At 48.4% G+C, this 24,508-nt stretch overlaps 1 protein-coding gene across 4 annotated transcripts in view; it reads left to right on the top strand.

Annotated features, from left to right (window-relative positions):
* IRF2 (interferon regulatory factor 2) overlaps positions 1–5,722 on the top strand; it is a 42,365-nt gene extending 36,643 nt beyond the window's left edge. For 3 of the 4 annotated variants that reach the window (XM_010569995.1, XM_010569997.1, XM_010569996.1), the window contains exons 9-10: positions 2,927–2,973; positions 4,369–5,722. In XM_010569995.1, the coding sequence (XP_010568297.1) occupies positions 2,927–2,973; positions 4,369–4,680 (359 nt within the window). In that variant the 3' untranslated portion in view covers positions 4,681–5,722. The remainder of the gene's footprint in view (positions 1–2,926; positions 2,974–4,368) is intronic. The other variant, XM_010569998.1, reaches the window with a different exon arrangement.
* Positions 5,723–24,508: the final 18,786 nt, after the last annotated feature.

Genomic DNA, 24,508 nt, shown 5'->3' with positions numbered 1-24,508 from the left:
ATACTGAGGGAGTGGGACTTGCTCAGCCTGGAGGAGAGAAGTTTTTGAGGACCTTATAGCAGCCTGCCCTTACATGCAGGGATGTAACTGAGAAGGCAGAGACAGGCTCTTCACAGTGGTGCATGGTGGGAGGATGAGAAATGGCAGGCATAAATTGAAACAAGAGAACTTGGTCCAGCTGAATATAAGAAAAAATGTCACCTTTTTCGCCACAAGGACAGTCAGGCAGTGGAGCAGGATGCCCAGAACGGTTGTGCTACCTCCATCCTCTGGTTTTCAAGACCTGACTGGATAAGGCCCCAAGCAACCTAATCTAGTCCTGTAGCTGTCCCCGCTTCGAGCAAGAGGTTGGCCTATAGACCTCCTGAGGTCCCTTCCAGCCTGAATTGTTCTATGAACCTCTCTTTTTTAAAGCGTGCATTTGCCCTTGAGGCAGGAGTGAGGACCAGGGGTCTGTGGTTTGTTAGAACCCTGAAACTTGTAGGACACTCTTGTGACTATTTCTGGCTTTGTCTTGTTCCACACAAACCTGTACAGAACCACAGGAACCCTGGCCCAGTGCTCATGGGTTTGCTGGGTAGAGCTGCCTGCTCTGTCAGGTGCTACCGCTGAATGGCAGGAAAGAGTATGACGATAACAGCTGTGCAGGAACAGTTAGTTTAGCTCTTCTGAAACAACAACAAAAAAAAGTAGCCTGAGGTATCAGCTGTCCTACAAAAATCTGTTTTATTTCAAAAACACCTCTAGTTCCTTTCTGAGGTTACTCAGGCAAATGATATGAGTGGCCCTTGTGAGTTTTCTCTTATTTCCACTGACGTCTATGAAATCCTTTTTTTTTAGTACGGAGGCTGTTGTCAACCTCCTCTTGTGTTTGACACTGATTCAAATAACTTTCTTGATTGAAATAACCTCTCTAACTTTCCATGCCTGAGTGGCTAGCTTCCCTGGCTTTGCTAACTATAGTGCTATCTCTTGCTCAGCATTTTGTTATGTATAAACACCAAGGATGGATTCCTTTTCAGCTGCATCACTCTTTTTTTGTTGCCACATGTTTCTTCATGTCAAGGAATATCTGTTTCTTGTCTCTATGTGGATTCCTCCTATTGATTCTATCTCTAGGGCCATTTCTCCTTTGCACAGATTAATTTCTGCCTCTCCTCCCCCCAGTATGGCTTAATTAGCCAGCTTAATCATCTTGGCACATCTCTTTACCTGGGCTGGTGAATGAGAAGCCCTGCAGAGTGTTAACTTCACAAGGCTTCGCAGTTAGATTTAACATTTCAGACTGCTCCTCTGCTTACTGCATGCTGCGGTATAGACTCTGGCATAGGGGAGGTACTGGCTTTGGAAGTAGTAGTCTGGAGTAGCTGAGCTGCCTGCTTCCTTGCTTCAGAAGGACTTTGGGTGCAGCTTAGATCCTGGGGTCTGAAAGAGCAATTCAGACCATTGGTTTACAGCCCTCTGCCTAAACCTAATGCTTAGCTGAGCCTCAAGAGAAGGGCAACGTGCTGCCAGTCTCTCTTGAAGACATGCAGGGGCATGATCCACGAGGCACAGTTCGTGCACTCTTAGCACTCACGTTATGTCCATTGCAGAGCATGAGGTTGCTCTCTGGGAAGGCAGGATCGTGTTTTATGGTTGCAGGGGCTGTGCGAAGCCGTCTGCATGGGCTAAAATGCATAACAGAGAGGAGCGTGGAAATTGGGACTTGAGAGCTCCCTTGTCTGCTACAGTAAGTCATCACATCGTTCCTTCAACCTTGTAATTTCTGCGTTCCTGTTGACTTAGAGCATGGATGAGCCCTATCTGCTCAGCCCTGGTTGGGGGGTTGGAGAAAGACCTCTTCCAAATGCTGTTGTGAGCCTGATAGATGCCTAGGGTTGTTCTCTCAGGAAGCAGGATGCAGTGGTTCAAAACCCCATGAGCTGAAGAGGACCTGCAATACAGGCCTCCGCTTTTCTGGGTGTGGGTCTGGGCACTGGGCGGCTGCCCTGAAGACAGCGGCTATCACTGCAGAGTGGTCCTGAAAAGAGGGGCTTGTGCCCTGTCTCAGATGCATCTGAGGCACGGCGCTCTCAACCAGCCCATGGGCCAGCAGCTTGACCCTCAGACTCTGGGAGACCTGTGTTCAGACACATGTGGACTTGAAAATACAGTCAAAATTCCTGGATTTCAGGCTGTTCTGCAAGGGAGGGATGCAGCTGGCAGGAGGATGGCTGTCCTGCTGGAGCTGTACCCCTGGTTGAAGTGATGAGGGTGAGGGAGGTTGTGTGGGGCAGGGGGAAGTGATTTGGCTGGAGATGGTAGCATTTCTACTTGCTTGAGTGGTGGGTGAAGGGCTGAGAAATAGGCTGGAGGGAGCTGGACACGGGTGGCAAAAGCAAAAGAAACTATAACAACAGTAGTAAAGCGCCAGAAGTGACAACAAGCCCTTGAGGCCGCAGGCTAAGGTAACAGTTCATGAAACAAAAAACACACTTACCTCCTCTGAGGTGGAGTTCTTGTGGGTTTTGCAGGGAGATAAAAATAAGGATTTGGACAGAACTTTGCTCTTTGCCAGGCCTGGAGCTGCCAAGAGAGAGGGTGAGGGAGAGGGGGCATCCCCTGCTTGCGGGAGGCTCTTTCCTCTGCCCAGAAAGCACAAATCTACTCCTTCCCTCTCCATTGCTGTCTTTTCCAGGGTATAGCCATGTTAACTGTGATAACCATGTGAATTTACCCCAGTTGTTCAATGTAGCTGTGCTGTCTAGCCCTTGGATTGCTGTTGCTGCAGTAGGGGGTCCATGCTTCTTTGTTGTTTTCTGGTTGGTTGGCTTGACTCTGTTTGCTTCCACTTGTTGGAAGTGGATCGGGCCTCCTGAGCTGGATTTTGATAGTGTAGGTAGAATAGCATGAGTTTCATTTTTGTTCCTGTTTTGTTTGACAGAAAGTGAAACGACTGACAGCGTTCCAAGCGATGAAGAAAATGCAGAGGTAAGTGTTTTGGGGATTTTTAGCAATTTGGAGCAAGGTCTCAAGAACAATGTCCTGAGGTATTCTTCCCCCTTCTCAATTTGCAACTCTGTCTGTCAGTGGAGTATCCATTTTAATAATAGCTGGGGGAGAAAAAGAGGTTCAGGGAAGACAGGCATTTGGATGGTTGTCCCAGGATGGATATCGGTACAAGTTCTTTCCTCCTCATCTGTCCAAACTACAGGGAGATTAATTTGCATAATAAGATGTTCTGGAGAGCCATCAGCAGTACCAGCTAGTTTGTTAATACGATGCATTGACATTGCTGCATAGTGAGTATTTTATCCTGGTTGAAAGCATGCTCACTTTGTTTTCCTTAAATGGCACCTGAACTCATACAATTGGAGGAAATGCTTACATGTATGACAGAAATGCAACTTGAATGTTTGAGGTATGTGAGGCAAAAAGCTTTCCTGAGCAGTCAGTTGGGTATTGCTGGGTGAAAGGAATCTGTGGAGAAAATGCCCACCCCATGAACATTTCCTGAGCTGCACCTATGCAAAACCAGCACTAGCCTTTTCTTTTGGGACTGCCATCAAGTGACCAGACCTACTGATCTCCATGACTACGTAGAGGCCAGGGGAAGCTCACTGAGGACACTTAGATGCCCTGTGCTCCAGCTGCATTTTCGCAGAAGGTCTCTTGCAAATCTCTCTCCTGCTGTGCCCCCCAGAAAGCCCTCTGAATCCTCCTTGGAGAACTGCAGGTTGTACAGCTGTATAAAGGCACGGATAACCCTCTTAGTTTTGTCTCTTCTGCCTTGGTTAGGGTGGAGCCCATATGCAGACTGCCAAAAATGACTCCCCAAACCTCCTTTGACAGAACGTGCTATTGTAGCATGTGTGATGGGGAAAGGACTGGATGCTCATCTTTCCTTGGCGAACCTCCTCCCTGTGATGGGGGACACACCATCAAGTGACATTGGTTTTCCCGGCAGCCTCACCTGTATTGACAGTTTGGGTGGTGCTGTTTGAGAGGTCTTGGGTCTCTGTGCCTGCCTGTTGCCAGGAGAATGCTCTCTCTGGTAACAGAGGAGACGCTTCCATTTGTTATGCATGTCCATTTTTGTCTCCAGCATACTGGGAATAAGGCCTTTATTTTCCATCAGAAGAGTGGGCAGAGCCTCTTGAGTGCTGGAGAGCCACCAAGGTTTAGGCACACAACTTCAGAAAGGGAGTAGTGGCTGAGAGCCACTCAAAGACACTCAAAGACAGCGGCTAGACACTCAGGCTTTTAGAGATGGGGTAATTCCTGTGCAGTTTGTGGCTGTTTCTGTCTTCATCTTGTTACTTGGAGCACTTTGCAAAGTCACATTCGCTCATATAGCCTACCCTCCTTTTTTTCCCCCCTTTCTAGGGACGACTTCATTGGCAGAAGAAAAACATTGAAGGCAAACAGTATCTCAGCAATCTGGGAATGAGGAACACTTCTCATATGCTTCCCAGCATGGCAACTTTTGTAGCCAACAAGCCTGACCTCCAAGTCACCATCAAAGAAGAAAGCTGCCCACTGCCTTACAACAGCTCCTGGCCCCCTTTCCCAGACATCCCTCTGCCACAAGTAGTGTCCACAGCCTCCACAAGCAGCAGCCGGCCAGACCGCGAGACACGGGCCAGCGTCATCAAGAAAACGTCAGACATAACCCAGTCAAGAGTCAAGAGCTGCTAAGCCTTTGACGGTGTGGTTTTTTAGCTTTGTTTTGTTTGGTTTTGTATTTTACGTTTCTCTAGGAGAGGTTCATCCCTTGACGCACACGAGACAAATCTAAGGTAAAGCCTTGGCAATATAAAACATTGCTGTGTCCGACTCCAGTGCCGGAGTGTTTTTAACTCAGGACTCCAGCCGTCAGTATGTACACCTGAACCCAGGCAAATTTCCAAGGTTGCTACGTAGGAAAACAACCCAAGAACTTTGGCCCACTCGCAGGTTCCAGTGTTTCATAAGAGGACCAACCGACCACAAGGGAAGTGGTGCTGCTGCGCTTCTTGCTGTCAAGGCTGTGATGGAACTGAAAGCCTCAGAATGGAAGAGAAAATGTGAACTAGCTGGAATATTTTTAAATAAAGAAAAGTCTATTGTGAATATTGTACATAGTGCAGTACTAGCAACGTTGCAGTCTGCTTCTGCACCTTATTAAGAAAGCACTTATGAAAGGCCTTTTATTACCTTGCTCTACTTAATGGCACATTGAAGGTCCCTCCCCACCTGTATTCTTTTCCAAGGCTATTCTTGCTAAAGTGTCTTTAAAGAATAGAGGAAAGGAAAGGAAGTTAAAACTTCCCATGTGGACTTCATACGTTTTAAGACTGCTTTTCTCATGTTTGTTTCTAATCTGCTATGCTTGAATGCCGCGTGGTACAATAGGAAAAAAAAAAAAAAGAGAAACCTATTACAGAGATATTATGCAAATTCCCAGATTTAAAAAAAGAAGAAGAAAAATACTCTAATTCTAACCAGAGCAAGCTTTTTTATTTTTTATACAGGGGAATATTTTATTCAAAGTAAAATTCTAAAGTGAATATAATTTTTTTTAATCTTTTCTACAGCAAATTTATAATTTTAAGATTCAGTCCTTGGTTATCAGCAGTTATTACATCCTTGTGGCACATTTTTTTTTTAATTTTGTAAAGGTGAAATAGCTTTTATGAGCTCATGTAGCAATCAGATTATCCTGTGGATTGATAATAAATATGGTATATAGTTAAATTTTTAATAATCCTCTTGTTTGTCTCTTTTAATCTTTCAGAAGCCCCAGGTGGCATGGGTTTGATAGGTGAATGTGACCTCTTGGACTGAGCAATTAGCGTGAACCACCTTTACAGTTTCTGGAGTACCTATCTAACAGGGTGGGAAGTACTGTGCTTGAGGCAGAAAGAGGAACTAGAGTTTAAAGGTGGCATACTCAAGTTTGGCCTCATGTGCAGAAGTTGGGAGTTGGGGCACCTCTTCTGCTGTTGTTCCATGGTTGGACTTTGAGCAAGTCACCTCATGGAAGTGATCATGTGAAAGTCCATCCCCCTGCCAAGGCAGGCTCAGCTTGCCCCATTCCTCATAGATCTCCATTTAGCTTGCTTGCAGTTTCCTTGTCCAGAAAAATCTCTTTTTGCAGAGTTTCAAGCAATAACTCCTTATTAGCGGAATGAATCAGAAGTCAAACATTCCTCAAGGCTTTCAACATTTACCATGTGATGGCAAGTTCTGATTCCTCTGGGTCTTTGAGGGAAGCTGTTGAGTATCTAATTGAGGGTGTGCAATGACTTGCAGGGTTGCATGATGGTGGTGGACAGGCTGTGCCACAGACTCTGTGAAGTGCTGTACGCCTCAGATTGTCACTGGCATGGGCAGAAGTTGAGAGCACTTACCCTCTTGTGGTTTTTTAAGCTGTTGGAAGTTGCACAGATTGTTACAGGTATGTAAAATACATGGACACAGAGTGTTCTTCAGGTGTGATTACCATTCTGATACCAACCTGACAGAAAGCTGATCCGAGTGCTGTGTATATTGGGCTGATAAGCAGTAACATGCACAAAAATGGCTGTATCACAGGGAGATGTGCTAACTGGCTATTGAAAAGGGAAAGTAAACAGTAGGACAGTGCTGTGTTCTTAACCTGATGCCACAATTCCAAATTTCATTACAAGTCTGTGTGAAACTTGCCATTTAGTCTTGCCAACCCACTGCCCAGTGGCATGGGAAGACAAGGTTAGAGCGCTGGTTAGGGTTGAGAGGAGGAGGAAGCCCTGAGCAGTATTTGCTGTGAGGCTGAAAACTTGTCATGGTTAAAATCTTATTTGTATGTAAATTTTCTGGTCTCTGTCCCTTTCATTTGGTTGTGCATTAACCCTTGCAGTGGCCCTCTGGGTCCAGAGGCCACAAGATTTGGTCTTCCTCAGGGAGGTTGTGTCTACCCACGTGTGTGTGTGGGAGTGTTACAGTGAGTCTCCAGCATCACGAGTCCTTCGCCAGCAGGGTTATGAGGCTCATGGCAGGTTTCTTTTTCTTGGTTTTGGGGCTCACTTGGGGTTATTTTACATTTTCTTAATACGGTCTCCTTTGGGTTTTGGAAGTTTTTGCAAACTTCCCAGCTAAAATTTGGAAGTTGCTCTGTAGCATGTCCTAGCCCCTTTTAAGATGATGGGCTCTTGTTTGTTAGGGAGGGACCTCACAGGGTCACGGATGCAGCGGGGCTGGAAGGGACCCCTGGGGTATACTGGGTCCAACCTTCCACTGAAAGCAGGATCTTAAGAGTAGGTTATCCAGGGCCCTGTCAAACCAAGTCTTGGATATTTCCAGCAAGGAAATTATTTTCTAGGCTTCATGAATCCCTTTCTTCTAGCCTTTCTTAGTGTGGCAAGTTCCCTGCCCCGTGGCTGGCCCTCAGGCTAGTGGTGGTGTTGGGGCTGGGAGCTGCTGGTGGAGAGTGGCTGAAAAGGGGTTGTCTGGGGAGACTTGGGGCTGGGAGAAGAGTCGTCATCTCCTGATGAATTTTTGTCATGGGGGAGGAAGAGTTGAGTTAGGTAGAAGAGAAAGCCCAGAGCTGCAGTTGTGCTGGGGCTGGGAAGGGGCTGCCGGACTCAACAGAGGGTTGATGCTCGAGCTCTCTTCTTGGGAAGGCTTGTTTTTGGAAAGGAAGGGCTGCAGCGCCGGGCTGAGGCTGAGCCTAGGGTGAGGGTCAGGGCTGAGGGAAAGAGAAGGCTCAGTCACATGGGGCTGGAAAGCATCATGCGATGTAAACTAAGTGCTGGCACTCATCTCCTCCTCCAAGGAGTATTTAGTCTGTGGATGGAGAGAAGCTCTTGCCTCTGGCGCAGCCTGGGTTTAGCATTAAGAGTTAAGGCCAAGAGAAAGCCCGGAGGTAGGGTTGTGTGGGGGCTGGAAAGCATCTTCTGAAGTAAACAGAGCTGACTCAAGGCTTTTGTTTTTCTGAAAGCAGGGCTGCTGTTTATCACAATGGCCTGGTCTCTCCTTGCTGTTCAGATTGGCAGTGTTAAATGTTGGCACGGCTCTGCAGGCCTCCAGGCAAGTGACCGCGTCCTGTGCATTATATACTGTGAGAGGCAGTGGGCTTTCCTCGTTCGTAGCAGGAGTTCGAGCTCCCTGCTGCTCACCCAAGGCACTAAGGAAGCATCTCAGAGGCCTTGTACCTTCGTGCAAAGCCCCTTTTTATGTTTGACCTTCTTGGACAAGTGCTCCCTGACCTCAGTCCTGTGTGTCCATCTGAGAGAGGGAACACATTTGCCCTTTATGACAAAACATTTTGACTTTCTCAGTCCCGGAGGCTCCCTCAGGTGCCTACAGGGAGCCTGGCCTCCAACAGGGCTGCCGAAGAGGAGTGAGCTGCCTTTTTTGTGTCCTGCGTGACTTTGGCTGAGAGCCTGGTTTCAGCAAGGCCTGCTGGTTGCTGGGGTGAGGAGATGGTTGCCCAAAGGCTGCCCGAGTGTTTCTAGGTAATATAAATGCTTGCCTGCAAAGTAAACTGTCACTTGCCAGGAGAAGGATTTGCTACTCTTAGCATAAGCCATCTGAAACTTAGGAGTAGTCAAAAGGGAAAGGCAGGCACCTCCAGTTTAACACATGTGTTAACCCTTATGTAGCTAAAGCAAGTTACGTGGTCACATCTCACCTCCGGTCATTCCATGCAACAGTCTGTGCCAGCATGCTGATGGCCAGGTAATTTGGCTTGCTCCCCCCTGGTCCTGTGAGGAGGGTAGCTGAGCTGCAAAACCACTAACCCCCTCCCCCGCTTCAGTAGCTGTGCAATAGGAGACACACACACATACCTCTGGGAACGGCGTGCGTACTTGGTAAATTCTCCTCTTCCCAGGGCTTATATGTTTGAAGCTCTTCCAAGAGGTATCCAAGCAAAGGAGTTACAGTACGTATCCATAACACTGTTCCATCAAAGAGAATACCCACCGTGCAAAGGCGGTGACGCCTCTGCAACTTGCTCAGACCAAAAGCAGTTGGCTAACCGCAGGGTGATGTAAATGCAAAGGAGGATTTCTTCGGGCTAGGACATCGGACATTTATTCTGAAATGCAATGTTCAATTACGTTTGTTATCCATGCTTGTAAGACTACACAAAGTCCTAAAAAGCCATCCAGCCTTTAATAGTGCAACTGCCAATTCTGTTCTGAAACACTGGAAACTAGATGCCTGTCCGTTAGCACTGCAAGTAATACCAAGTTAATCTTCTCGTGCAATTTTGTGATGTGGTCAGCAAGCAAGCCTGTAGAAATGTCCCTGAGCGGAGGCTGGAAGGCAGGTAAAGGCCAAGCTCTCCCTGTGCAGCACCCACACAGCTTGTGGCCAGGGTGCTGCCTGTGCTTGGACAGCTCAAGCAGTCCCCTTCGGGGGAGCTCAGCTAGCAAGGAGTCGTGATACCAAGGTCTCTGGCAAAGCCTGATCCCTTCAAAAGGGCTGTCAGCAGGGCTCAGGTAGGAGAAAAGTCATCTGAGGAGTAGCAGAACTGGAGAAGATGGATTTGCTTGGGATCTGGGCTGTGTTCAGAGGTGTGTGCCCTGGGGTGGGGGATATTGCTGTAGCTCCACTGATGGTTAGGGAACTCACACAGTCTCCCTCTCTCCCACCACCTGGTCTCCTGATGAGCTTTCTAGTTGATGGGTTAACCTACACAGCAGCCTCTTCCTCAGTGAGGACCTAGTGAGAGCTGTCTTTTCTATCCAGGCACCTGCTTTATGAAACTTGTAGGAACTTTTCATCAGTAGGATACATCCTACTGTAGAGTTGTAGAACAATTTGGGTCAGGCAGGACCTCAGGAGGTCACCTGGCCCAACCCCTGCTCCAAAACTTCAAAGGTAGGTCAGGTTGCTCAGAGCCTTATTTGGTCAAATTTTGAGTATCCCCACAGATGGAGACTGTTGTCTCTCTGGGGCCCTGCTCAGTGGTTGCAAAGTGTGAAGGGGGCAGAGGGGGGCACAGGCTGATGGGGTTCAGCATGATGACGCGCATCTCAGATCCTTGGGAAATCAGAGGTTTAGTCTGTGGAGCTGGAGGCTCCCCGTGGTATCAGGGAGGGACCTGGTTGCATGAGATACTGCAGCCACAGAGAGAGCTGCTTTGAAGTCTGAGAAGACGCAAGGAGTGGCAGTATTTAGCGAAAAGGAGATTATAGAGCACAGGCTTCTCCTGTATTTGCAGATTTACCACAAGGGGAATCACCCCCCTTTTACTCTGGGTGCCTTTGCCCTCAGCTATCACTGACATCTATTGCCTGGGCTTGTGTTTCTTGCATTCTTCAAAATCAACTGGAGTCAGCCTACCCTGACTCAGAGAAGGCACCAAAGTATAAATATTTCTGTAGCACCTGAGGAAGAAAAGAGGTCAAGTACAGGATCTTGGGGATTTAAAAGGTGCAAGTCTGACACATGCTTTGAGGGTAATTTTACACACTCTTCTGCTCCCATCCCAAAGATGAGTTTGCTGAGCAGATGGTGCCTCGAGGTAGATGGTATTTCCATAGGCAGAATATGTATACCTGTGTGTAAGAGATTAATTTACAGACAAAGCAGTTAAAGGAAGCTTGGTTAGATCCATTTGGATCTGTTTAGATCTGTTTGGAGGGGATATGTTCCCTTGTCCAGAAAAGCTAAGCCCAGCCATGTCCATTTTTTGCAGGACAGTTAATAAAGGAATGTAAACAATTTTTTTTTCTTGTATTTGGAAGGGGCCAAGAGAGCTGCTGGAGCACTCCTGTGAAGGCAGGATCACCCTTTCTGTAACTCAACTGAAATAATGGAAAAAATGAGGGAGAACTTGAAAAAAAAAGAAATAATGACCCCAAGCATAAATTTGTCTGCGTGCGCTTATGAGTCACATAAAGTTACAACCCAGGTTCCTGCTGGTGTCTGGGGCTGCCGCTCCTGGCGTCCTTCTGGAGCCTGGCAAGATCCTTGCACACAAAGATATTCAAATCCCATTCAAAACAACAATAGGTGAGTCAGCTCAAAATTCCCCAGGACCAGGCCCTTACCTTTTTTTCGCCCCAGCCGGTGGCGATGGCCTCGGTTCCCGTTTGTGTGTAACCACCTGCCCGTCCCCCTCCCTCCCTCCCTCGCTTGCATGCATCGGTGTCGGGGCTGGTGGTAAAGCTTGATTTACATCCTGATGCACTTGCACCTTTGTTGGAAGTACCTGGGAGGCAGTAGTTGGACGTAGCCCGCACGCCTCTTTGCCACAGGACTGCAAAATACATTCAGTCTGCACTTGGATAAATGGGAGAAAGATGCATCTGTAGGAAGCATGAAAACTGCCCGTGCCCGTCCACACTTTGGGCTTCCTCAGGGCTCCTTGCAGTCACCAGGTTTGCTGCAGGGCTTCTGCCTGGGCCAGCAGAAACTGGCTTCACCTTTAAATCGTTTCCCTCTCACCCACGACGCGTCTCTCTCTTTTCTTTCTCTCCCACCCTGCTTGCGGCTGGGGCTTCCCCCAAGGAGGGAGAACGGGCGCTGCCATGTGCCCCTCGCTCCGGCCTCTCCCTCCCTGTCGCTGGCCTGGCAGGGGAGCCGGGAGGTGGCCACGGCACTCGGCCCTGCGATGGTGTCCTTGGAGGGTGCGCACGATGGCCAGGGGCCGGGACCCCCGGCTCGCATCCCCAGATGCCTGGGGGATGCGCTCCCTGTCCCTGCGCCTCTTACGGCAGCATCCCGCCTGGTAACGCAGGCAACAGGCCGGGTTAGCTTCATCCCCGCTGCCTCACGTTAGTTGGTTTTGCTGTCTGTCTGTTAATTACTTCTGCTGATTGGATTTCATGAGGAGGGGCCGGTGGTGGGGACTTGCCGGCGCGCGAGCGGGTGTTTCTCCTGCTGGAGAGGCTGCGCTGCCTCCCTGCCGATGCCGCGGCAGAAGAAACAGCCCGATGACCTTTTCAGCGAGTGCTTGCAGGAGGGTTTCCTCCTCAGCGGTAAGAGCAGCAGGTGCAGGATTTTTCTGTCAACAATAATGAAAATAGTGGTGGGGAGGAAGGAAACCACGGGGGCCAACAGCGACTGGTGCCACAGACGGCGCTTCGTCCAGGACCCTGGGCTTTCTGAGGAGGTGAAGACAGTTGCAGTAAGGCTTGGGATGCATGAAATTCAGCTACTGGATGTTACAGCTCCTTGAATGAGCTTGTCTGCGTGTGTAGCAGCTTTAAATAAATCAGCAAAGGCAGAGGAAGCCCTATCCGAGTTCAGTGTGTTATTTTTTGATGAGTGGCTGATGATAGGTAGCTCCTTTGGGCCGGTTCTGCTCTCGATAACGCGTCTGTAAACTAAATAATTCAACAGCAGCTAATAGGTGTGCTGTCAAGCTTCCCGCAGCTGCAGCTCCAAGCACTGCCCAGCCTCCTCGATGAATTTGTGTTCCGAGCTAATTTTGGACTGGCGTCAGGAGGTGACACGCCAGTGGAAATGAATCCTTGTTTTATACAGCCTAATGTTGGTGTAGAGATGGTAGAGAGGAATCAGAGTGATGGTTTTCATTTTAATCTTGTAAGGACTATCTCTTTCAGACCCTAGTGCTGTAGCTCCTCTGCAGAGAATAATTGATAGCGCTGCCTTCATTCCCTTCGCTCATTCGAGGTATGATTTCTCAGCTGATTTATACACCTCATCCTGCCCTTTAAACTTAGTACCTTTGCATATGTTTTTCCAGACTGTTTCTTAGGAGAAGGTGAACTTTTAAGGCATTCAGACTCAGGCGGCAGGCTGGGGATTTGCTGGGGTGCTGAATTATTAACCCCTCACAGTTTCTGCCCTGAAACGTGGGGGAGCAGCAGGAAACCGGGTAGGTGCTGAGGGCGTTTGCTGTAGCACTTGCTTTTGCATGTGCCCGTTTAAAGATGTTATCTTGCACAGTCAATGTTGTCAAGTTTCATTTTTCGGTAGTATTTTTACTCTCAGGCAAATCTGGGGTTTTTTTCCTTTTTTCAAAGAACTAAAAAAAAAATAATGCCACCCGACTCACTGTAACATTTTAAAGGCCATTCTTCGTTCCTGTCGCATGTGACAAGGTGCAGCTCTGTCAGGTGCAGCAGCCGAGATACCTGTGTGAACACAGTTCTCTTAAGGGCAAGAAAATATGGACATGTAAATAGGCGTGCGGGTTTGTTTCTGGTGCAAGCCCTCGAGGGCTAATGGCTGTCAAAACCTGTTTAATGCCTGTGGCGGTGGGGTCAGTCTCGCCGCCCGGGGCAAGCTGTGCCAAGCTCGCAGGCGGTAGCAGCGTTCACGTTCGGCTGCCTGGGTGTCCGTGGGGCTGCTGCAACACGGCCTCAGCTCCTCCCGCATTCATTTTTATTTTCCATTTCGCTTCCCCTTGCCGCTTGCTTTCTTTGGCCGGGTTTTAACCGTTTCACACGTGCATGATATGACTCCAGCACCTGGAGCCTGCTTCATACGCCTCTTGGTCTGGTCCTCCTTTATCCCTCCTCCCTGGTCACCTTCCCGTGCACACTCCCCCATCAGTCTGCATGAGCCCACTGACCCCTGCCACCCCAGCTCCTGATTTTCTCCAGTTAGTAAATGAAAGAGGAGTTGTATGGCTTGGTGCTTTCACCTTCTCCTAAGAAGCCTCCAGCAGCGCTCTGGGCATCTGTAGGGAACACACTGATGCCATCCTGTCCCTGGGGCAGAGACCAGCATTGCCCATCGTGCTGCCCAAGCTTTTTGCCCCCAGCGGACAGCCATACGATGGAAAAGGATAAACCAATTCACACGGATTATATAAAGCATGGCATGGAACAGCCCTGAGTCAGCAGTGTGGGGCTTTCCCCTGCCCCAAAACGCTACCTTGCTCTTCCTGACACGATGCGGGTAGCACAGCTTGGGCAATCCTGTGCTGGCAGGGATACACGTGCGGCCACACACCTGTGCAGCCCGGCTGCCTTCATGGGACACTGCACCTTCCCTTGGGGTGCTGTGGTACCCCACTCTGCACAGCCACATCGCTGCTGGCATGAGGGTGGAGGACCCTGCAGACGATGCTGTTCAAGACGCCTTTCCCTAGAAGCTGTTTCCCTGAAGGTTTCCGCTGCCCCTGCACACACGGCGTGACTCATCCTCATATTTGCGATTTTTGCAGCTTCCTTTTGTGTTTGCCATACTTTGCTGGAGAAAATGAGATGATTCCTGTTTTGCTGGAAGGCCTTACAGTGCCACGGCACGGTGCGTTTTGGGAGAATATTGTTATGTCTCTGGTGACTGCTGTTTGGAGGCACAAGTTTCTTGGTACTACAGAGAGACTTTATGAGCATTTTCTGTTTGGTGTGTCGAGGAAAATTTACAGGGAAAATGTAAATGATGAGCATGAGCAAAGCTGATACAAGACCTCTTCATGAACATTTCAAAGGGCTCTTCTAAAATGAATCAAATGTTGGTACAAACTTCCTGCAAAAAACCCCAAAAGATCAGTTTAGGATCAGTTACCTAGAGATCAACAACCCACTCTGCCATGCCTGGCACCCTCTGGTTTCCCAGGGAGGCTGCTGGGCACCCTCGCACCTCATGCCAGGCTGAGTGCGTCCTCCCTCGGGGATGAGGATGCAGCCAAGCATCCCAACTGGCTCCCCACCAGCACAGCAACTGGTAAATGTGAGCTGGGGAGTTCACGACACCGTAACAGCAAGTCTTCCTTCGCACGGCCGTGTGGCCGCCTCTGCTGAAGTTATCCTCGCAGAGCCTGTTCATTTCATGGTTTTGCAGAGTTTCAGGTTCCAGATGGGATGGAAGAGAAGCAAAACCAGAGCAGCATGACAGAGCAAGGAATTACATTTATGGCAAGTCCACATTTATTCACGGAAGTCTGGTTAACTGGGTTCTAAATAGTTTTACTTAAATCTCTTAAGTTTCCATCTGAATAAGGTCTTTTAAAGCAGACAGATGATACTAAATCAAGTTCACTGCGGGCTTAGCTGCGGGAACAAGTTACCCCATCCCACTGATCACTCTGACTGTCTGCAGCAAATGCTAATTTGAGGTAATGGAGCCTTGATGAAAGGGAAAAAAAAAGGGAATTAGTTAAAGGAGCATCCACTCCAGCAGGTCAGAGGGATGATATTTCTATTTAGCTGCTTTAATTAACCAAACATGATTTCCTTGTGTAAGCAGCTTCTCACTGCTCCAGGGGATGGAGGGCATTCAGGCACAGGACGGCCGTATCCGTGACCGCTTCGTTAGGATCATTACCCCTCTCGCTTTCCACGCACGTAAACACCGCAGACCCGCCAAGCTAAAAACAATGTCCCAGCTGGGTCACTTCAGGTAAAGCCAACAGGATGTGCAGTGACTTCCCCTCCCTCGGCAGCAGCACAAACAGCCCCTGCGCCCCGCCGGGAACCGGTGCCCGCGGCCAGATGCAGGCTGTCCATCAGCGGTGGCGGCTGGCACCCTCTGAACAAGACTCTTTTTTTTTTTTTTTCCCGTGCTAAATGACGTGCGATGCTGGGCCACTCGATTGCCTTACAAAGGAAAGCCTGGGCTCAGCAGGGGTGCAGCTGCCTGGTTTATTTTTGTCATCCTTTGGATGTTTCTTCGTGTGCTGACTTCAAGGAAGTTGTTACGAAGATAGGCTTGAGCGTTAGAGTGGTGTGAGGAAAAGCAAGCTGCCTTGCCCTGAGCCAGTTGCCTCCAGTGGAAGGGGGAAGGCCGTCAGGGATGGGGTTGGGCTCCAAAGCCCAGAAGTGGACCTGAACACTGCTGGAGATCAAGGATGGAGGAAAGTGGGGTTGAAGGTTTCTAGAGAAGTGCTGCCATGGGGTCTGGGGAAGGACGTCCCACCCAGTCCATCTGCTGCTTTTTCCAATGGCTTTGGTTGATTTGGAGAAGAATGTGGCTTATTGGTTAGAGCTACAACAGCTCTCATGGTATATCCCTAAAGCCTGTACTAAGTAACCCCCCAAGCTCCTCGTTAGGACAGAACTAGTTAGCAACAACATCCTCCAGGACCGCTACCCACACCAGCTCGGATGCTGCTGCCCGGAGTACCTCTGCATCAGGAGTGCAGGGTGTATACGGCTGTACCCTTACGTCCAGAGGGCTCAGGCTGGTGGGGACAGCTGTAGCTCACAAGCCAGCTGCATTTTGCCCAGACACCTCTCCCTGCAGCAAACTAGCTGCGTTTGGTCCAAGCCTGGGTCCCCATTCTGAATGCTATGTCTTGGTTTGAAAAAAGCGGGGACCCTCTTTCTTGAAAGGATAAATCGTGCTCTTGGGTAAAAGTTTGTGCCCAATTTATGCCCAGAATTTTATCTGCATGGTAAAACTTGTCTGTGCTGGCTGAGGCCAGTTCTTCTGGATTTTTGGCAGAGACCAAGCTGGTGAAGACCTTACTTGTAGGAATGTCCTCTGGCCTTCAGCTTGGTTTGAAGATCTTTTACATGCCCCTTATTGTAGCAGCAGCATGTTTCACATAGTTAAGAGTCAGTCAGTCGGTCCTGTCCTTCACCTGACAGTCTGTACACCTCCTTACGCATCAAAAAATACCATTAGCTGTTTTTGCTGTGGCGCTGCCCTGGAAACTCACACTTGATACCTTCTCCACTGGGAACTCCACACCATGCACCATCGCTGCTTTCTAGGATCCAAAGCAGAGCCTGACCACCTTATTTCCAAGCTGCCTACCTTCATGCTTCCAAATCAAACAGTATAAATAATTTAGAAACTTTTTATTAATTAAAGATCATTCCTCTCTGGACCCATTTGTATTTAAAATCCTGCTAAAGTGAGTGTCTCCTGCAAATATGGGTGTATTTGCTATCAGATGGGCAGCCACTGCCCAAGAGTATTGGGCTCAGTCAGCTCTGTTTTCATCACGACTGGGCAGCAGTTTTGGGGAAGTCCACCCATATCTTCCGTAGGGACTGCACTCACACTCCGCTTTTGCATATCTCTGGTAGGTGTTTCTGCTCTGCTTGGAGTCAAACTCCTTTTCTCATTGCTTCCCCTAACTGACTAAATATGTGCTCAGTGCTGTGGCATTGTTCTCTGGGTTTGGGCTGTTTCCAGCTGATTAATTATTACAGCCACACTGTAGTATTTACAACAGGAGGACAGGGATGTGCGTCAGATGACTGGTCCGACTGGACCAGTATCCTGTCTCCAGGATATTGGACAAGTATTTTGGACAAGATTTTTGAAGCCGGGGCAAGTTTAGAGTGAATTTTTCCTTGGTAAATCCTCCCAGCGTTTACTAATCAGCATTTTGGAGAGTTTATGCACTAAAGGTTGCATCTGAATGACTGTATTTAATAGTCCCGATGGACATGCCTCGCACAAATGTGTCTGATTCCTTTTTGACCCCGTTGATGCCTTTAGGCACTCCAATATCCCCTAGCAATGAGTTTCTCCATCCAGCTACACATTGTGGGAAGAAGTACTGCTCTTCAGCTGCTTCAGAACAATTGCCCGATAATTTAACCATAAAACAAGCATTCTAATTTCATCAGATATACAGGCTAGGAAAGTGAAGACGTGCCGTATGCGCTCAGATTTCCCAGAACCATGCGCATGGTTTGGGCACATGTTGAATCTCAGTTACCTGGACAAATGCATTAGCAAGTGAGAGTCTTCAGTGACACTCCCTGGGCACACGTAACTGGTCCCACCTCTGCAGGAACCCAGCTGAGACCTCCAAAAACCTAGGTTTACCGGGTCACTGGGGCACCAAATGGAGACAAACGGTTGCACGAGAGCTACGGTTCATCGGTGGGTGCTCCTGGGTGTGCAAGGGCCCCACAGCGCTGCACCGGCAGCAGCGATGACTTCCCAGGCACCAACCTGAACCAGGGCTGACCTTTGCTTAAGGGTCCCGTGGCATGGACCGGAGCAGCGTAACCGTACCGAGGGACTAAAAATAGCAGCTAGCTAGTCGGTGCTCTGCTAAGTGCGTGGGGTTTTGTACGAAAGGTAGGTTGGAAGAAGCGCTGCCGGCTCCGGGAGGCTTGCCGGCGTGAGCGGTGCTTTCAAGCATCAGCAGCTGAGCACCAGCAAGCGCATCACCGGTCCCCCCTGCTACGGAAAGTGCTCTGGGGCTGCCTGCTGTCGTGCTACCTGCCTGACCTGGGCGTACGGCACCCCCTGAAGAGGCAGCGCATGCAGATGTCTTGCACATCTGTACTTCCAACCGTGCAAAGCAAAAAAGCCCGTCATGTGCAATGAGCAAACCTATTTGTGAGCGGTTTTTTAAAAGCTCTTCCTTCACGCCCTTGTCTGGTTTTCAGTGAAAAGTGTTACTTTCTTTCAAAGAGGAAGCAGGTGCTAGAAAGGGTTTGTTTTTGCAGTGGTGGGAAACGGCAGGACGTGTGGCCTGAGCTCAGCCCCACTTTGCCCGGTTGAGAAAGCCCCGCTCCCACGCTGGCGCTGAGCGCTCCTCCGAAGCCCACCCTGCGGGGTGGTGGGCTGCAGCCCGCCTTGCCTTCTCGGGGCGGCCCAGGTGCCCACCCGCTCACACGTGTGCACACATGTGCCTGCACACATGCGTGCAGGCTGTCCCCGCAGTGTGAGGGACAGCCAGCTGTCTTTACTTTTTCTACCTGATAAAAAGCAGAGAAAGATAGACAGGTTTCTAAGGTGACGAAACGGAGCTGAAAACAAGTGTCTCTGTCAGTCAGGGACCATAACGCAGTACTCTGTACCTTTGGGAGTCTTGCGAACTTTAGCTACAAAGCCTAGACTTGGAAGGGAAGGGGGAGGAGAGAAAGGCAATACCGAGTGTTTCTCTGTCCTCTCTGCCTGCAGACTTCTACCCTTTCTTTGCAACTTGGGTGAAAGTGGCTACCAGGCTGAGAAGTTTTTGAGCAGGATTTACTAGCTGGAGAAGCAGCTGGCATGGCTGCTTCTCCAGAAACGAAGCTGAAACCGAGTTTTTTGTTTTTTTTTCTCGTAATTCACAGGCTTTTCAAAGAAATAAACACAGGTAATCAGTTTTGACCAGAGATTTATTTTATCTCATGGCTTCACCAATACTTTGACCATTTTGTAGCAGCTGTGGATGAAATGCCGTTTCATTACCCAGGACTTACAAACCTGGGGAGAGTTCCCACTAGCCACCCTCTCTTTCCTTCTCTGACAGCGGTTTGCACGAGTGCTGAGCCGGGGTGGCTTTCCTGCACATGGCCATGGTGTCCGTGCCCAGACGGATGCTCCTTGTGGCCGTGGGGACCAGCAGCAAGAGGCAGCACGCTAGAGACGGACCGATTTCCAGGCTGTCCGCTGACAAGTGACCCTTGGGACAAGGCCAGCACGGAGTTGAGGAGCAGGGGTCGGCTCCCTCTTGACACTCCACATGAGAGCGCCTGTCCCCTGCATAAAGCTGAGCCAGGGGAGAACCGAGCTCCGTGTCGTGCTGGGGATGGAGTCTCCATAGCCTGAGCTAGTCCCTTATTTCTGTTTTGCCATGCCATGACTCCAGAGTTCACGTGCGTATGCTGAGACTTGAATGGATTTTTTTTTTTCCTAGCAGCAGTGAGGCAATATCCAAATGCAACAGAACAGGATATATGATGTATACATCAGATGTCATCCCCACTTTACTGGGACAGTGCTAAGACAGGAGTCTGGCACACAGCAGTCTCTGATCCATGTTAAGCATGCCATCACCTGTTTTAAGCCTGGTTTACCTATCTGAAGGAGAAGCATGCATTTTCTTTGTGCTGAGTGGGTAACTGCACCCCATGAGGGCTTATCGCTTCCCTTAAGCCCTGTGCAAGTTCTTGAGCATCTTGCTCGTTCATGCTGGTACAGCTTGCTCTGTTCACGGGGAGGAGGTGCTCTAGCACGCTGAAATAAGCCTCTATTTTGGTCTGCAAAACCTGTGTATTACCTGCGCATTCAGCAGAAAGCAATCAACCTGCAGTATTTTGGTGTGTAACCCGTGAAGACTTTTCTCTTTAAAATTGCCACTGTACTGTGTTAGCTGTTTGTGGCAGCGGCTTCCGTTCCCCCCCAGATGTCTGGTATTGCTCAACGCAGGGGCTGCCTGGGCATGAGCGGGGGGGACACACAGCGTGCTCAGCCCTCTCCCTTCAGCGGTGCTTTGCACGGGCCCCGCTAAACGGAAGGGAGAAAAGAAAAGAAACGGGAACTTCTCTCTGGAATTGTATCATCCCAAAACTGAGAGAAGAAGCAAAATTTAAATAAAAAGGACTGTTTTTAGTAAAGGGTGGTGAACTTGCTAACCTCACAGCAAGCAGTTCCCGTGCTGTGGTCTCTGGCGGAATGGCTGGATTCAGTGCAACAGTTCAACTCCTTATTTCCAGTCGCTAATCTGTATTAAATATCAGCTGGCGTTATATGAAACATTTCCTCAGTATCTTCCAATGCACTGGGAAATCTCAGACTACTTCCGGAGTGAAATTTAGCCAAAGAAAACTGCGTAAGCCTCGGTTTCTGAATTATTAGTAAAGCATTACATGAAACAAGGTGCAGCTTTCTACATCTACTGTGGTTAGTATGACATATCACATATTCGTCTTAGCCTAAAAAGAAATAGCACTTTGACTATTTTTCTGTGTCTGCATTAGAGGTCAGAAGAAGAAACAATACCAAAAGAGAAAGAAAGAGAAAAAAGAGCAAATGCCAAACTTATTGTTGTGAAATCACTCCTTGCAGCTGAAATTTCCCTCAAAACCACCTGACACAACAGAAACGTGGGCCTGATTTTCAGATGAATAGTTCGTACAATTTTCACTTACGAAGGCCAATAGCAGCACAGTGGGAACTTGCACCCAGCAGGGCTTTCACAAGTGGGTGGGTGGTAAGACTGAATGGCAAGTTAGGATGTTTTTGGCATCAACTGTAGTGCAAATCTGGCCTGAAATCCTTATTAAGCTCTAGGAAGAGAACCTGCTAGCAGGTACCTGTGGCCTCGCAGGTATCACCTGGCACTCGCCAACTCTGCTCCAGTGGGAAAAGGGCCCTGAGATTTCCTCTGGTTTCATCACTGCATCTCCCAGGTGTGGGCAAAACGAATTTTGATCAAAAGAGGAAACTCTATTTGCAGACTGCAAAAGGGAAAAAAATGGGATAAACCCAAGTATTGCTCTGTAGCATATATGACTAATCCATAAAAGGATGCACCGAGTTACAATTTCTTTAGGAAAATAAATGAAAACTATGACATGCTCCCTCACAGCTTCCATAAGGTAAAACCAGAGGTCAGAAAGCAGTGTCTCCTCTCAAAGAAACGCAGGAAAAAGCATTTCTTGAAATGTCAGTGAAAAGTATTGTACTGGACATTTGATAAGCTTCCCATCCTCAGGGTGATATTTGCATCAGTTGCCCTGGGAATAAGAGAACATTTCATATTCCTTAGACAAAACTAGGCTAAGATGGAATTACAGCTGGGAGCAGATTAACAAACTCCGAGTAAAACATATTACAGCAGGACCGTAGCAATTATCTATCAAAACCAAGCATGCTAAAACTCTGGAAAAATCAGACTTGCAGGTAAATTTAAATGAAAATGTAAACACATGAATACAGGGAGATACGGGCAGCCAAGCGTGGCAGGGATGATGGTGCCTCTGCGAGCATGATGGCAGTCCAGCCCCACTATTTTGGGGCAGCACCTCATGGGATACCCCACATTCATCTGCTCTGTGGTCAGGTGATAGTCCTGGGGCCTTGTTCTTCCACAGTTTTCCTCCTGTTTAAATTAAAGTATATGTGAAAAATGGTGCTGATTTATTTTCATGAGGACTAGATATTAGCCTGGAGCTCTTCCATCTTAGCTGATACAGACACTAGAGTATGTCCATTCAAATTCTCTAATTTGTGATTAGTTCTATATTAAGCAAAGTCAGCTACAGCATCTTTATACAGGACCTAAACCTACTTAAATCTTCTCTTCATTTATGTGGTCCAATGTAAAAAAAGAAACTGAAAAACAGAGCAAATCTTTAAGATTAGCTACCCACTACCAAAAGAGGTATCAAGCCATAATATATAATTGCCAAGCTGCCTATTGAAAAAGTGTATCATCTATTAAACTAAATCATTTCATATGCCTTCCACCAAACTTCATCCCAGTCCACCAAATGACTTCAGCACGTCCTCAGACTGATTGAAATTCTCATGTGTTGAGCATTAAATACATACTTTTATGCTTGGTAGGATACTGGCTTATCAGAACAAGGAACACTGTGGCAAGTGGGCTGGTGCTGGTGGCACTGGTGTTAATGAGCAAGCACCACAGGACTCAGAGGCTGCTGGTTCAGATGAGGACATCACACGCTGTTCTTTCCCAGAGATGCTTAGAAGTTTAATTCCCTGCCAGACCTTGTATTTTATCATACACTGTAAAAGGTTCCTGCACAACTTGTTCTAAAAGCACTGAGTTACCCCCTATGTACTGAAGTGAGGATTGGAATGCATCCAAATCATACTAAACCAACTTGTTATCTATATTTGCTTTATACTGAGTATGTGGTAAATGGGGGAAAAAAAACCCCAGGATTTGCCACATAATACGACTGTGGAAATTTCATAATTAGGAGGACTAATTGACCTTGCTGAAGATAAGATTATTTCCAGGACTCTAACTGGAAATGCACTTGCTCATATTCGGATGTTTCTATCCGACTGGACAAGTGGCCTATTTGCAATACAAATTTGGTTTGCATGGCCAATAATACGGGTATAGGGCTGTCACAGCACCCTGCAGTCCTGGCCACAGCCACCTCGGAGGGGAACCACACAGAGGTGCCCAGAGGACTGCTTGGGGTCCAGGCAGTGCTGCACGGGGAGGCTTCACCTCCCCGTATGGTGTGTAACACTGTATGTAACCACCTTGCAGAGCGAGGTGCAATCTTGCAGGGCATGGTTGCCTTTTAAATGAATTCTCTGATCACTATCACGACAATTATTTCTTTAAATTTTACAAGGACAGGGACCCCATGCCCTGCTGCATTTCAGACCGCGGCAGCACCTGGCGATGAGTTGCCAAACTCTTCCTGTAATGAAAGCGGTGGTGGTGGGGAAACGTCGTGCAGAAGTGTCGTGGTTTCAGCCCAGCCGGTAACAAAGGACCACGCGGCCGCTCGCTCACTCCTCCCGCCCCCCTCCGGTGGGATGGGGGGAAGACGGAGGAGAGGAAAAAAAACCAAACCTGGAACCTCGAGGGTTGAGATAGAGGCAGTTTACTGGAACAACACAAAGAAATTGCAACAACAGCAACGGTACTAATGAAAAAGTATACAAAAAGAGTGATGCACAGTGCAACTGCTCACCACCCGGGACCCGACGCTCTGCCACTTCCCCCACCGAAAAGAAGAGCCCACCCCCCGGCCCGCTCCCCCTTTATATACTGAGCATGATGTCACATGGTATGGAATAGCTCCTTGGCCAGATCAGGTCAGCTGCCCCGGCTATGCCCCCCACCTCCCAGGTTCCTGTAAAAAAATTAACTCTATCCCAGCTGAACCCAGGACAAGAAGCATGAAATCTAACTTTGGAGACTGCCGTTATGGATGAATACAACTGCTTGCCTTTGGGTTTTACAAGAAGCATTTAAAAAAAAACCCAAACAACAAGTTTGTACTGTGGCACTCCAGCCTCTGTCACAGGTTTCTTCTTCCCATGGAAATAATTTGTGATGCCTTGAATTCAGAGCTATGCTTCAGTTTGCAGAAGGTAAGGCCAATACCCCTTGCATAGCATAGCTTTCTGAGCAGGGCTAGATCGATCAGATAGCCGCAGATAGCCGCGTCTCAGTAAGAGTCACCACAGTGCCATGGCACAGCAAAGCACATGGCAGGAATTAGAATGAAGTGCTTCATCCAGCTATAGAAGTGACATGCTGAGGCTGGGCAAGTGTAATTCGCAATCTTTCTTTCATCCCTTTCTGGCGAGGAGTAGCTTCCTTTCCCACGCAGTCCTACCTTCTTTCACCCCATCTGCTTGAAAAGAAACTAAAACAAAAAAAAACCCCAAAACCAAAAACCCAAGCAAACTCTAAACATAAACCAAAAAAAAGGGAAGATACTGATGCAACACAGCTGAAAGACACGGGTTTAGCCACCGTTTCTGTATTGCTCAGGAAAGTCTGCCGGCCGAAATACAGGTCTGTGTGCTGTTAGAGCTCTTCGCCTCATGGCCTTGCATAGCTGAAGCTGCCTTGGAAAGAGGATGGCTTCAGGAGGAAACATGGTCCAGAAGCCACCAAGGGCACTAAGTTAGACCTTTTGCTCCCAACCCCTGCTCCCTAGGCAAAGGCCAGGGCAGAGAGGAGGGCTGCTGCTGGCTGCTCCATGGCCAGCCATAGATCCCTTTCCTTGCTCAAAGTTTGTAGCTGGCCACTGCCATTTATCCGTAACGTGGTCTTTGCAAAAAATGTAAGCAGGATCAGAGTAGAGGTATATCCATGGTAATCTGTCTCCCACATCTTTCTGTGTAGTTCTAGTGGTCTCCACATCCATTGTAAGCCCAGATGAGACCTTGCCTGACCCCTTCCCTTAGCTTTCCAAGCATGCCGCCACTTCATCTTTTTATAAATTTATGA

The sequence above is a fragment of the Haliaeetus leucocephalus genome, unplaced genomic scaffold, assembly GCF_000737465.1.
Source record: "Haliaeetus leucocephalus isolate CR32 unplaced genomic scaffold, Haliaeetus_leucocephalus-4.0 Scaffold284, whole genome shotgun sequence".
Lineage (NCBI taxonomy): Eukaryota > Metazoa > Chordata > Aves > Accipitriformes > Accipitridae > Haliaeetus > Haliaeetus leucocephalus.
Note: the sequence above shows the minus strand (reverse complement) of the source record. Positions and strands in the feature narration are given on the sequence as shown.